This window comes from Pelodiscus sinensis, chromosome 11 (assembly GCF_049634645.1).
Source record: "Pelodiscus sinensis isolate JC-2024 chromosome 11, ASM4963464v1, whole genome shotgun sequence".
NCBI classification, from domain to species: domain Eukaryota; kingdom Metazoa; phylum Chordata; order Testudines; family Trionychidae; genus Pelodiscus; species Pelodiscus sinensis.
In genome coordinates, this window is record NC_134721.1 from 44973754 (window position 1) to 44987743 (window position 13990).

General features: G+C 62.5%; 1 protein-coding gene across 2 annotated transcripts in view; it reads left to right on the plus strand.

Moving 5' to 3' along the window:
* Positions 1–13990, plus strand: part of CACNA2D2 (calcium voltage-gated channel auxiliary subunit alpha2delta 2) — a 425783-nt gene that overhangs the window by 409345 nt on the left and 2448 nt on the right. For both annotated transcript variants that reach the window (XM_075939506.1, XM_075939507.1), the window contains 8 exons: positions 3182–3229; positions 4098–4169; positions 4472–4624; positions 6441–6493; positions 7966–8021; positions 8378–8501; positions 12131–12240; positions 12895–12983. In XM_075939506.1, coding sequence (XP_075795621.1) covers positions 3182–3229; positions 4098–4169; positions 4472–4624; positions 6441–6493; positions 7966–8021; positions 8378–8501; positions 12131–12240; positions 12895–12983 — 705 coding nt within the window. The remainder of the gene's footprint in view (positions 1–3181; positions 3230–4097; positions 4170–4471; positions 4625–6440; positions 6494–7965; positions 8022–8377; positions 8502–12130; positions 12241–12894; positions 12984–13990) is intronic.

Sequence of the window (13990 nt, forward strand, 5' to 3'; positions counted from 1 at the left end):
GTTCCCCCTTTCCCCGTCCCCTCCGTCCTCCGCAGGCCGGTTCCCCCTTTCCTCGCCCCTCCGTCCTCCGCAGGCCGGTTCCCCCTTTCCCCGTCCCCTCCGTCCTCCGCAGGCCGGTTCCCCCTTTCCCCGTCCCCTCCGTCCTCCACAGGCCGGTTCCCCCTTTCCCCGTCCCCTCCATCCTCCGCAGGCCGGTTCCCCCTTTCCCCACCCTCCGTCCTCCGCAGGCCGGTTCCCCCTTTCCCCGTCCCCTCCGTCCTCCACAGGCCGGTTCCCCCTTTCCCTGTCCCCTCCGTCCTCCGCAGGCCGGTTCCCCCTTTCCCCACCCTCCGTCCTCTGCAGGCCGGTTCCCCCTTTCCCCACCACTCCGTCCTCCGCAGGCCGGTTCCCCCTTTCCCCGCCCCTCCGTCCTCCGCAGGCCGGTTCCCCCTTTCCCCGTCCCCTCCGTCCTCCGCAGGCCGGTTCCCCCTTTCCCCGTCCCCTCCGTCCTCCGCAGGCCGGTTCCCCCTTTCCCCGTCCCCTCCGTCCTCCGCAGGCCGGTTCCCCCTTTCCCCGTCCCCTCCGTCCTCCGCAGGCCGGTTCCCCCTTTCCCCACCCTCCGTCCTCTGCAGGACGGTTCCCCCTTTCCCCGTCCCCTCCGTCCTCCGCAGGCCGGTTCCCCCTTTCCCCACCCCTCCGTCCTCCGCAGGACGGTTCCCCCTTTCCCCACCCCTCCTTCCTCCGCAGGCCGGTTCCCCCTTTCCCCGTCCCCTCCGTCCTCCACAGGCCGGTTCCCCCTTTCCCCACCCTCCGTCCTCTGCAGGCCGGTTCCCCCTTTCCCCGTCCCCTCCGTCCTCCACAGGCCGGTTCCCCCTTTCCCCACCCCTCCGTCCTCCGCAGGACGGTTCCCCCTTTCCCCACCCCTCCTTCCTCCGCAGGCCGGTTCCCCCTTTCCCCGTCCCCTCCGTCCTCCACAGGCCGGTTCCCCCTTTCCCCACCCCTCCGTCCTCCGCAGGACGGTTCCCTCTTTCCCCACCCCTCCGTCCTCCGCAGGCCGGTTCCCCCTTTCCCCACCCTCCGTCCTCCGCAGGCCGGTTCCCCCTTTCCCCGTCCCCTCCGTCCTCCGCAGGCCGGTTCCCCCTTTCCCCGCCCCTCCGTCCTCCGCAGGCCGGTTCCCCCTTTCCCCGTCCCCTCCGTCCTCCGCAGGCCGGTTCCCCCTTTCCCCGCCCCTCCGTCCTCCGCAGGACGGTTCCCCCTTTCCCCGTCCCCTCCATCCTCCGCAGGCCGGTTCCCCCTTTCCCCACCCTCCGTCCTCCGCAGGCCGGTTCCCCCTTTCCCCGTCCCCTCCGTCCTCCACAGGCCGGTTCCCCCTTTCCCCATCCCCTCCGTCCTCCGCAGGCCGGTTCCCCCTTTCCCCACCCTCCGTCCTCCGCAGGCCGGTTCCCCCTTTCCCCGTCCCCTCCGTCCTCCACAGGCCGGTTCCCCCTTTCCCCGTCCCCTCCGTCCTCCGCAGGCCGGTTCCCCCTTTCCCCACCCTCCGTCCTCCGCAGGCCGGTTCCCCCTTTCCCCGTCCCCTCCGTCCTCCGCAGGCCGGTTCCCCCTTTCCCCGCCCCTCCGTCCTCCGCAGGCCGGTTCCCCCTTTCCCCGTCCCCTCCGTCCTCCGCAGGCCGGTTCCCCCTTTCCCCGCCCCTCCGTCCTCCGCAGGACGGTTCCCCCTTTCCCCGTCCCCTCCATCCTCCGCAGGCCGGTTCCCCCTTTCCCCACCCTCCGTCCTCCGCAGGCCGGTTCCCCCTTTCCCCGTCCCCTCCGTCCTCCACAGGCCGGTTCCCCCTTTCCCCATCCCCTCCGTCCTCCGCAGGCCGGTTCCCCCTTTCCCCACCCTCCGTCCTCCGCAGGCCGGTTCCCCCTTTCCCCGTCCCCTCCGTCCTCCGCAGGCCGGTTCCCCCTTTCCCCGTCCCCTCCGTCCTCCGCAGGCCGGTTCCCCCTTTCCCCGTCCCTCCGTCCTCCGCAGGCCGGTTCCCCCTTTCCCCGTCCCCTCCTTCCTCCGCAGGCCGGTTCCCCCTTTCCCCACCCCTCCGTCCTCCGCAGGCCGGTTCCCCCTTTCCCCGTCCCCTCCGTCCTCCGCAGGCCCGTTCCCCCTTTCCCCGCCCCTCCGTCCTCCGCAGGCCGGTTCCCCCTTTCCCCGCCCCTCCGTCCTCCGCAGGCCGGTTCCCCCTTTCCCCGTCCCCTCCTTCCTCCGCAGGCCGGTTCCCCCTTTCCCCACCCCTCCGTCCTCCGCAGGCCGGTTCCCCCTTTCCCCGTCCACTCCGTCCTCCGCAGGCCGGTTCCCCCTTTCCCCGTCCCCTCCATCCTCCGCAGGCCGGTTCGCCCTTTCCCCGTCCCCTCCTTCCTCCGCAGGCCGGTTCCCCCTTTCCCCACCCCTCCTTCCTCCGCAGGACGGTTCCCCCTTTCCCCATCCCCTCCGTCCTCCGCAGGCCGGTTCCCCCTTTCCCCACCCCTCCGTCCTCTGCAGGCCGGTTCCCCCTTTCCCCGTCCCCTCCATCCTCCGCAGGCCGGTTCCCCCTTTCCCCACCCCTCCGTCCTCCGCAGGCCGGTTCCCCCTTTCCCCGTCCCCTCCGTCCTCCGCAGGCCGGTTCCCCCTTTCCCCGCCCCTCCTTCCTCCGCAGGCCGGTTCCCCCTTTCCCCGTCCCCTCCGTCCTCTGCAGGCCGGTTCCCCCTTTCCCCACCCCTCCGTCCTCCGCAGGACGGTTCCCCCTTTCCCCACCCTCCGTCCTCCGCAGGCCGGTTCCCCCTTTCCCCACCCTCCGTCCTCCGCAGGACGGTTCCCCCTTTCCCCACCCCTCCATCCTCCGCAGGCCGGTTCCCCCTTTCCCCACCCTCCGTCCTCCGCAGGCCGGTTCCCCCTTTCCCCACCCTCCGTCCTCCGCAGGACGGTTCCCCCTTTCCCCACCCCTCCGTCCTCCGCAGGCCGGTTCCCCCTTTCCCCGCCCCTCCGTCCTCCGCAGGCCGGTTCCCCCTTTCCCCGCCCCTCCGTCCTCCGCAGGCCGGTTCCCCCTTTCCCCATGGCGGGGCCCAGCCAGAAGGGGCTGGGACGCAGTCATTGACAAAATGGCTGCAGGTGGTGAACGCGGCAGACCGTCGCCCCCCCTTGCTTCTGTGCTTACGACTGTCCTTCCTCCTTTTGGCTTGCTCCCATGGCCAGTGCGACCCCACCACGAGCTGCGAGATGGACTGTGAGGCCAACAACAAGGTGAGCGGAGGGACGGGGCTCCGGAGGGCAGCTCCCCCCTTACCCAGCCGCCCCCCGGCTCTGCCCTGGGCTGTGAGCGCCGAGCGTGACTGTTGCTGAGCGTGCGACCAGCGCCCTGGCGTTCGTGGAGGCGCCATCCCCGTCCCTTGGAATTGCCAATCAACCCGGTCGCCTTGCAGGACTCCTGCTGCCACGCAGCACGCCCCTGTCTGCCCGACCGCACGGAGGCAGTGCTGCCCAATGGACGGAGCACCGGGCTCTAGCCCCACCTCCACCAGCTGGGTGATGGGGCAAGTCGCCGCCCCTCCCCCAGCTCTAACATGGAGCTAGTGCTCCTGTGGGAGGAGCGTTGGGCGCTCCTGCTGAGAGACGCTGGGCGCAGGGATTCTGGGGGCTCGCCGCAGGGGCCAGAGAGCCCACCGAACGTCTTGGCTCCCAAACCAGGAGCCCCGGGGCACCTTCCAGATGAGCAGCTTGAGTTGGGCATCCGCGTCACGGGGCAAAGGAAGCAGAGGCGGGTAGACACATGCCGGTCCCTTCCCCTCCCCGTCCCTGGCCAGTCCGGCGTCCCCCCGCAAGTCCATTTCCATGCAGATTTGATAAGGCTTGGTCCGTCCCCTGCGCCCCGCTGAGCGCCCCCCACCCCACCCGAGCGCCAGCCTCTTCACGCGTGGAGGCCGCAGTGCCTTCAGGGAGAGCCCTGGGGAGCGGGCACTCTGGGGGGGGCTGACTGACCTCGCCATGTTTCCCGCGATTCCCCTGGAAACTTGCGGGCCTGCGCCCGTGGGCAGCGCCGGCCCCTGCCCTGGGCCTGGCTGCCCGGAGCACGGCGCGGCCTGGCTCAGACCGGCGCGGCCTCCTCTTGCAGGACCTCATCTGCGTGCTGCTCGACGACGGAGGCTTTCTGGTGCTCTCCAACCAGGATGACCACTGGTACCAGGTGAGCTGCAGGCCTGCCCCCGGCTGGGGAGGGGGTCTCGGCCTGGGATGCTGGGAGCCGAAGGAAGAGAATCCCAGTCAGAGTGCCAGGCAGCCGGGGGCTCGGGCCCACGTGGCCTGGGGCTGGCAGCGGGGAGCTAATCGCGGTTGCCAGTGGCAATGGCGGGCACCCTGCTGTGCGGGGAGGGGACCGGGGGCATGGCGGGCACCCTGCTGTGGGGGGGGGGGCACGGTGGGCACCCTACTGTGGCGGGGGGGCTCGCTTCCCATGCTTAGCACAGACCCTGCTGCCGTCTCTTCCAGGTGGGGAAGTTTTTCAGCGAGGTGGACGCGAACCTGATGTCGGCGCTCTACAACAGCTCCTTCTTCGCGCGGAAGGAGTCCTACGACTTCCAGTCGGTGTGCGCCCCGGAAGCCCAGAGCAACACGGGTGCCGCCCCCCGAGGGGTGTTCGTGGTGAGGGCCGGGCGCCCGATAGCCGGGCAGACAAACAGCCCTCGAGTGGCTTTCCCGTGGGGCCGAGCAGCCAACCGGAGCAACAAACATCCTCCCAGAATGCAACAGGAGAATGCTGGCCGGCCCCCCTCAGCTGCCTGTTGGTCCCGAGGCTGGGGTGCTGCTCCGGCGTGCTCAGGGGCTCCCTCCTCTGCCTGTGGGGAGCGGCTCGTCTCGGGGCAGCCTCCCTGCTGGCTGCAGAGTCCGAAATAGCCTCCTGCACCTCGGTGCCTCTGCACCCGGCGTGACTTTGCCGCCAGGCCGCGCTCTGCTCCTGTGCTGGGCCCAGCAGCGTGGCTGAGCCGTGGGAACCTCTGCTTGGCAGCGCTGGGGGGGCGCTCTCGGGACATGCGGCGGGGGCGGGGCCAAGGCCCGTTAACAGCCAACACCCAGCGGGCGTCTCACGGCGTTGCTGGAGCGCCTCCCAGGGGTGAGGTGTGGGGAGGGCACCAGGTGGCGCCCCTCCCTGCCCAGTGTAGCCGTTCCCGGGGGGATCCCTTTGTCCCGAGAGCAGAGCCCAGCCCAGCTCGTGTTGAAATGCAGGTGCCCCAGTGGAGCCCGGCGTCATGCCCGGGCAGTGAGCGAGCCCCAGGACCCATGATGGCCCAGCCTGCCCCTCCCGCCCCCCTTCTCCTGCGGGAGCCCAGAGCCACCCTGCCCTACTGTGGCTACCTCCTCCCCTGTCTCCTGTCTCCCCCAGCCCCGGAGTGCTGGGCAGGCAGGCAGGTGGTGCATGGCCCCTCCTGATCCCAGAGTGGTGGGCGGGCAGTGCCCAGACCCCTCCCTCCCCACTCGGCCCCACCCATCCCGAGTCCCGGTCCCAGCCCCGCCCAGCAAGCTTCCCGGAAGTGGAGACACCTGGTCTGCATAAGCTGGGGCAGCCAGCAGCGCACGGGGCGGGCCCTGGGGCAGAACACGGGCGGAGCCGCGGGGACTATCTGGATGGTGCAGCCTCCCCCGGCCAGCGGTCATGTGGTCTGCTCCCATGTCCTTGCCAGGTCATCGCGGCCACTACTCACAGGGTGGTCTAATGTCCCCGGGAAGAGCCATTGGCGCCGCCCCAGAGCGGCTGGGTGGGGAGCTGTCCAGGGACGCCTGTGGCAAATACAGCCCCTAGCCCACGGGCCCATAGCCCATCCCTGTGCACAAACAGCAGCAGCAGATTCAGCGACTCCGCACTTTCCCCATGGCCCCTCCCATGGCCTGTCTTGTGCGAAACCCCCCTCTCCTCCCAGACCCTGTCATGAGAGCACGAGCCAGCTGCATAGGGGCTCGCACGGCTCTCTTCACAGTGCCGCATGTGTCTGTGTGTGTCTGTCTGTACCGAGCTGCGTCCGTCTGCCCACGTGCTGGGGAACCCGGCAGTTCTCCCAGACGCCTCAGCAGGGCCTCGCGCACCCCCGGAAGGCGACAGGGAGCGGCCCCCGCACCGCATGCTGCAGTGCATGGTGGGCCGGGGAGTGGGGAAGAGGGACCAGACGTGCCAGTGACACAGGCCTGGGTAAGGAGTCGGCTCTGCTCTGTAAAAGAACAGGAGGTCCGCCCGCCACAGCCGGGCGCCAGCCCAGACCATGCATTAGCCCTGTGAGGGGCGGTCAAGAGCCGCTAACTGGCTGAAGCGCCCGCTAGGAGCAGTGCGGGAGACAAGCGCCAAGGGAGCCGTCTGTCCACGTAGCTCTAGCACACCCCTCCGAGGAGCGCGTCGCACCTCCTCTTGCGCTGCCCCCGTCCCTCGACGTGTTACCGTAGGGTCTCTCCTTCTCCTCTTTCGTTCCAGCCCACCATGGCGGATTTCCTGAACCTGGCTTGGTGGACGTCAGCCGCCGCGTGGTAAGTCTCCGTCTTCCCCAGCAGAGCCACACATGAGAGCAAGGAGGCTGCGGCGCCTCCGTCCTTGGGGTGTGTAAGGGCAGGTTACACACGCGCCTGTCAGGGCTGGCGGAGATCAGCGGTTCCCAGCCTTTTCGAGTGGACAGACCCTTTTCAATCTCTTACAATTTCCTGGCCCCCCTCCGTGGGGGAGAAAGAAAAGGCAAAGCAAGGATTGGCACCACTGCGGCGGGCCCGGTCCTTATTGAATACTTTCCACGGAGCCCCTGCAGTACCGGCGCAGACCACCAGGGGGCCGGGGCCGCAGGTTGGGAACCACTGGCGTAGATGCATAGTCCTTCCGGGAGGGCAGAGGGTGGGCTAGCGGCCCCTCGAGGTCCCTGCTGGCCCTGTGGTTCTTCATGCCACAGACCATCTCGTGGCCCTGCCAGATCCGTGGGGCTCCCACCACTCAGGCCCTGGGGCAGCCTCCTTTCCCCCTCACCTGTCTCAGGAGCGCAGACCATCCCCTGAGCTTCAGCCTGCGTCTCCATTCATCCATTTCCGCCCAGAGCTTGGGGCCGGTCCCCAGCTCACGTCCTTGGAGCTTGCGGCTTTCAGAGCAGTATCAGACACTCCCGTTGGTCGGCGCCTCTCTCTCTTACACACAGGCCTGCCCCGGGCACCATGTAGGCACGTCTCTGGGCGTGGAGCGAAAAGTCTCCACCGTGGAGGTCTAAAATTAGGCACTTACATAAGTGGCTTCCGTGACTCCAAGGCAGGGGCTGAGCCAGGCATGTCTGAAAACCAAACCACTCGTACTTTGGGGTCGAAAGCTGGCCTTTGGCCAACCACATGCGACCGTTTTGGCTCTAGGGCTTTCCACAGAGGTGTTCTGTGGGCCGTTAGCGGGACGCCCGTGTGCAGGGGTGTTTGGCGCACTCCGCCGTTGGAGAGGGCTGGCTGGCTGGCTCTTCCCTCTGGCTGGTGAGAGACGGAAAGAGATCATAGCCACCGGGCCGTTAAGGCGGGCTCCTTCTGAGCACACGCTCGCTGCTGTAGGAAAACGGCCTTTTCGAGCAAACGGAACATTGTCTCTCGCCCGGCGTGCACCCGTTTCCGTTAGTTGCTTCTCTCTGAGCCGAGCACAACGGAGACCCAGCCCGAGGGCAGTGAGGGCTCTTAGGACGGCTAGGCCTCTTTGGCTTTGACTGGATTAGCGGTGGAAGGGGGTGGGTTTCTTCCCCTGCCTTCGTGATGCGGTGCAGCTCAGAGCCAGGCAACCTAATCTCCTGCGTGGAGTGAGCAAGGTCTGCCTCTGGCTTCTGGCTTGCGAGCTGCTTGGCAGGCTGGAGTGAAGGGGTAAACCTGCCTGTACTAGTGCTCCCGCAGGGGGGACATTACGGCCTATAGTCCTCCCAGAGCTGACCCTCACCGTGTGATCTCACTGGCCCCTTGCGTCAGCTCAACGCTTCGCTTTTCCCTTCCCAAAGGTCTTTGTTCCAGCAGCTCCTGTACGGCCTCACCTACAGCAGCTGGTTCCAGACAGGTAAGTCCAGCCCAGGCGGCCGCTGCGTGGGAGGGATGAGTGGGGAGGGGGCAGTCAATGCCCGACCTAGGAATGGGGAGGAGTAAGCGGCTGAGCCAGGCGGCGTCACCAGCAGATCTGCCTCCAGCTGGCAGCTGCAATCACCATGCCCAACCCCGGCGCGGAGATTTCCAGGGTGCATCCTGTTGCTTTCCAGACGCTCACGCTGGGTATTTTGTGGCCAGCAAAGTCCAGTTTAGCTCTGGCAGCTGCTTCTAAGGGAATTCAAGGAGCGGGGCTCATTCGACAGGGTGGGAGGGAGGAGCCGGGGGTTCCTGCCTGCTGAGTCCCACCCTAACTCTTGTCCCCGGGGGCAGAGGAAGTCACAGCAGACAGCACGGAGTCCAGAGAGACCAGCTGCATCATGAGGCAGACACAGTATTACTTCAGCACCGTCAACGCCACCTACAACGCCATGATCGACTGTGGCAACTGCTCCAGGTGGGTGCGGCGGGGTCAGAGCCACCGAGGATGCTGGCTGGGAAGCAGCACACAGCGTCCAGGGGGCATTGCCCAGCTAGAAACGCGGCTTCGGTCGCCAGGAGAGGAGCGTGGGCGCCTGGGGGGGGTCTTTCTCCTACCAAAGGGTCCTGTTCGAAGCAAAGCAAAGCCGCTGATTGAGTTGCGGCTGGCTCAGGCCCCCTGCCAAGAAGGCTCCGTCTCGGCTTTCCACTCCAGCTGCTTCTCCTTGGGCACAGCCCTGTCACGGCTCAATCTCCCAACCTGACACTCTGCAGGCAGAGTTGGGGGGCCGGCAAGCAGAGTGACCACTGCAAAAACCTGGCTGTGATTCCTAGAGACAAACTTATTCAGTCTCAGTCCACCTGAGATTTAAAAAAAAGACAAGACTGGTTCCTTGCTGCCACCACCCAAGTGATTCCAAGAAAATATAAAAATAAACTTTTTTCCGGGAAAGAGATCGCTTGGAAATCCCCTTCCTAAGGTAAAGCTTCCTTCCTCCCCCAACCTCCGTTGGCTTGAAGTTGGGAAAAACAGGGAATCCACAGACACCAATAGACTCTGCCGTTATAACGAGGCACTTAGTCCTAAGGACACAACAATCAACCAATACCGGTTAATTAGAATAAAAAGAAAACTCTTTCATTATCAAAACCGAACTACTGTTGCAAGCATAGTACATTGGCCTAGGTGGAAAATAGCCACAATTTGATATAGATACTCAGGGAAGGTCCCTGGGCTGTAATCCTTAGTTACAAAAGAGAAAACAATTAGCCAACTCAGCCATGACTTCCAAATCCCCAAACAAGGAAAACAATAAACCCTCTAAACTTTTCCCTACTTACACATTTCAAGAGAGAGAAAGTACATTGGCTAGGTGGAAAATAGCCACAATTTGATATAGATACTCAGGGAAGATCCCTGGGCTGTAATCCTTAGTTACAAAAGAGAAAACAATTAGCCAGCTCAGCCATGACTTCCAAATCCCCAAACAAGGAAAACAATAAACCCTCTAAACTTTTCCCTACTTACACATTTCAAGAGAGAGAAAGCATCTCCCGTCTCCCGCAGTCCCTGGGAGATATCGCACTGAGCTCAAACAAAGGAGAGAGAAAAACCCCTCTTTTCCTGTTGGAAATTCCTACCTGCATTGTTATCAGCTGATTGCCCGACACCTTTGCTAGGTACCTGAGTTGACCCCTTAGTAACCGGGTGCTGGTCATGACACACCCCTGGAACAAGCCCAGCAGTGTGGGCGGAGCCGTGCGGCAGCCGGCAATGAGCACACAGTGGCTGAATGTCTCGAGTGCAGGGGCAGGTCTGGAGCCAAACGCTTTGTGCTTCCGGATCCCGCAGGATCCCAGGCGGCTGCTAGACGTCACTGCCAGGGTTTGCGTGGTGTCTTGTGTTGCATCTGGCTGCTGAGGGCCTGAGCCATCCGTAGACACTCAGACAACTCCAGCCAGAAAGCCCCCTGGTGGGAGCACTGGGGCCTGGGGGAGGGACTTTCTCTTCCCCGTCAGGTCCTTTTTTAATTCAGGAGGTCCCCGCCCCTGGAGCCAAGCCCCACCCACCCCAGCCCAATCCTTCCTGGCCACCTGGAGGGCCAGGGCTGCCGTACCCCGGCCCCAGGCTTTCCGGCAGCCAGGACGTGAAGGCAATTTTGGGAAGGCAGCACCTTCCCCCTGCCTATGTTACCAGGTGCCTTCGGCCTAGCACTTCTAAATGCTGGTGTGTTTTATACCGGGCCAAACCCAAACCTGGCCCAGTGTAAACGAGAGCAGAATTTGTCCCACGATCACTGTAGCTGACCCTAATGCAGCCCCGCCGGCCAGGGGCCCGTTCCGACCTGGCCAGGGACCCAGGTTGCTCAGTTCCAAGCAGAGGAATATCTCAGTGGGCAGCCGCATCCTGCTCCATGGTGCCAAGTTTGGGCAGGGCCCTGCATCTCCTGCTAAAGGGACACGTCGCCCTTGGTGGGGCAGTACCGGGGCCCCCGGCTGGCTCTGCAAGAACCGCCAGGCCAAGAGCCCTGGGTGCGCATGGACTAGTGCTGATCAGCCATGCCCAGGTAGAACGGCGACCCCCCCGGCCTGTGTCATTCCCACGCCTGCTGAGAAGGGCCAGGAGGATGCTAGGATTGGGCTGCAAAAGCGACTGTCCCCTCCACGGCTGTTGTGGCCCTGATCTGATCCGTGGCTCTTTCTAGAAATAGCCCCTCGCAATGACGTTGTACCGCAACCCCCGCAATTGCTGGGCAGACAGTCCCCAAGGGCTCTGAGCTGGACATAAGAACATCAGAATGGCCAGGCTGCGTCAGACACACAGTCCATCTCGCCCAGTGTCCTGTCTGCACACAGCAGCCAGTGCCAGGTGCCCCAGGAGGAGTGACTAGAACAGGGAATCATCACACGATCTCTGCCTTGTCACCCATTCCCAGCCCCAGACAAACAGACTAGGGACACCATTCCTACCCAGTCTGGCTAGTAGCCATAGATGGACCTAACCTCCATGAATCTATCTTGTTCTTTTTTGAACCCTGTTAAAGTTCTGGTCTTCATAACCTCCTCTGGCAAGGAGTTCCACAGGTTAACTGTGCCCTGCATGAAGAAAAACTTCCTTTGGTTTGTTTGAAACCTGCTGCCTAGTAATTTCATTTGGTGACCCCTAGTTCTTATATTGTGAGAATAAGTAAATAACTTTTCTTTATTCACTTTTTTCACACTAGTCATGATTTTATAAGACTCTATCCTATCCTCCCTTGGTCTCCTCATTTCTAAGCTGAAAAGTCCCCGTCTTTTTAATCTCTCTTCCTGTGGGACCCGTTCCAAACCCCTCATAATTGCAGTTGGCCTTCTCTGAACCTTTTCCAATGCCAAGAGATCTTTTTGAGATGAGGCTACCACATCTGTGACCTCCCCTCTAACGTCCACAGCGCAGCTTTACACCTGAGGCCTCTCAGCCAAGAAAGGAAGGAAAAGAGAGAAGGAAGGAAAGAAAAAGAAGAAAGGAAGGGAGGGAGGAAGGAAGAGAGAGAAAGAGAAGGAAGGAAGGAAGAGAATGAGAAGGAAGAAAGAAGGAAGAGAAAGAGAAGGAAAGAAGAAAGGAAGAGAGCGAGAAGGAAGGAAGAGAATAGGAAGGAAGAGAAACAGAAGGAAGGGAGGGAAAAGGGAAGGAAGGAAGAGAATGAGAAGGAAGAGAGGAAAAAGGGAAGGAAGGTAGAGAAAAGGGAAGGAAGAGAACAGGAAGGAAGGGAAGAAAGGAAGAGAAAGAGAAGGAAGAGAGGAAAAAAGGGAAGGAAGGAAGAAAAAGAGAAGGAAGGGAGGGAAAAGGAAAGGAAGGAAGAGAAAGAGAAGGAAGGGAGGAAGGAATTAATTGCGCTGGGCTGAACAGGGCCACTGGTGGGGGTGATCACTTTGGACATGACCTTTCCTTGGCGTCCCTTCCTGACCACACTTGGGAGGTCACCGACATGGAGGATGTGGAGACCCGAGGTGGCCCTTGGGGCTGGGGCCAAGCCAGCTGTGCCCAGGAAGAGGCACACTCGTGGCGGCTGGGCTAGCAGGCCTTGGTCTCCGGGCCTCAGGCTAACCGGTGCCCCCCTCCCTCAGGCTGTTCCACGCCCAGAGGCTCGCCAACACCAACCTGCTCTTCGTCGTGGCAGACAAGCCGATGTGCAGCCAGTGCGAGTCCACCAAACTCCCTCAGGCAGAGACTCGAGGTATCCTTTGCGGGCTGCCCCCGCCTCAGGCCACTGGAGAGGAGAGGCACCTTTCTCCCGACTGCTGAGACAAGGTGGGATCCACCCTGCCCTGCGGGCCAGCACAGGGCCACACACCTGCCTCCCCCTCAAGCCCACGGAGATCTCTAAGTGCAGGACCCCCCCCAGCCCCAGTGCCTGAGAGACAGCTCACACGCCCCTCCGCTCGACTCCCTTGCAGCTGGCTGTGCCTGCCCTGCTTGGCCCCAGCTCCTCCTCCTCCGGGCCCGCACCCCAGGAGTGTTAGAAACCCAGGGGACTCCGGAGGGCCTCCAGCCAGGTGCCTGGGGAGGGAAGGGTTAGGGAGCCGGAATTGTTGTCCTGGGGGCAAGAGGAAATCAAGGTGACTGGACCGAAGGCTTCAAAGTCAGGAAAGGGGTCGAGAAGGATGGGTGGCGAGACACCGTTCCTGCCAGAGACGTGTTCAGACCCTCCGAGCGGGGAGAACATCATGGGAGGCCTCTGTCCTTCCCTCACCACGGGGCTGAGAAACCCCTGCATCCCGGACGGCCTCCTGTCCCTTCACTTAACCCCTCCAGGCCGCCCCCCCCCACTTCTCGCCCCCCTGCCCTCCCCCCCCAGGTCTGCGCTGCTGCTTTTCCTTGACATGCAAAGCTCCGCCGAGAGATCCGAATCAGTGCGAGCTGGTGGACAAGCCCCGGTACCGGAAAGGCCCTCACATCTGCTTCGACTACAATGCAACGGTGAGCAGGGGGGTCGAGGCTGACACAGCGAATGCAGAGGAATCAGTGGGGGCCCGCAGAAGTAACCCCAGAACCTGATCTTTCCAGGCTTTGGTATAAAACTTCCCCTCCACCCTAAAAACCTAGATTTGGGGGATAAAATCCACTGCCACCGTCAAGTGCTTTTGAACCCCCAAACGGGTGGACACTTGAACCCAAGAGCTTGAAAAAGAAAAGAGAAAATACCAATTGCTGTCTGTGCGGTAGCTGCCCCCTTGTCAGAGGCCTGCAGATCCCACAGACATTTTCCAGGACACAGAACTGAACCAATACCCGGTTAATAAAAAAGAAAGAACTTTTATTACCAAAACAATACTCCTGTTGCAAGCAGAATTAAGGCGACTGAATGGTAAGAGTCACAAAATAATGAACTCATGGGGGATTCCCATGGGCTCAGGACTTAGTTACAGAAGGGGGGGGAGAAAACCATTTCTAACAGCACAGACATCAGATCCAAATTCCCAAACCATAAAGCAATAAAACCTAATGGATTTATCTAGACTTTGTCCTACTTACAGATGGTGAAGAGTCTTTTCTTGGAGAGAGACATGTCCTCTGTCCCCCTCAATACCTAGAGAGCAAACTGCTCAGAGACAATGGAGGGAAAACCCCGAAATTCCTTTGTCTCCGTTCGAAATCCCTATCTGCATTTCTATTGGCTGACTGCTACCTGGCTAGGTACAGTTAACCCCTTCGTCCCCAAGCTAGCACCTTGGATTATGACAAGGGGCACCGGGGCTCTGGGTAAGTGGGACGTGGCGGCAGCGGTGGGGAGGGAAAGCCAGGTTGCTGGCGGCTTGTTTTCTAAGGACACGCCCACCGGTTTGGAACTCCTGAAGCAAGTGCGGGCGGAGGCCTATCAGTGGGCATGGCCTATCAGCGGGCAGAAGCCTAATAGTGGGCAGGGCCTATCAGAGAGCAGGGCCTGCCTTTTCCCTGACTCAGGCGTGACGCCCCTGATCCCTGTG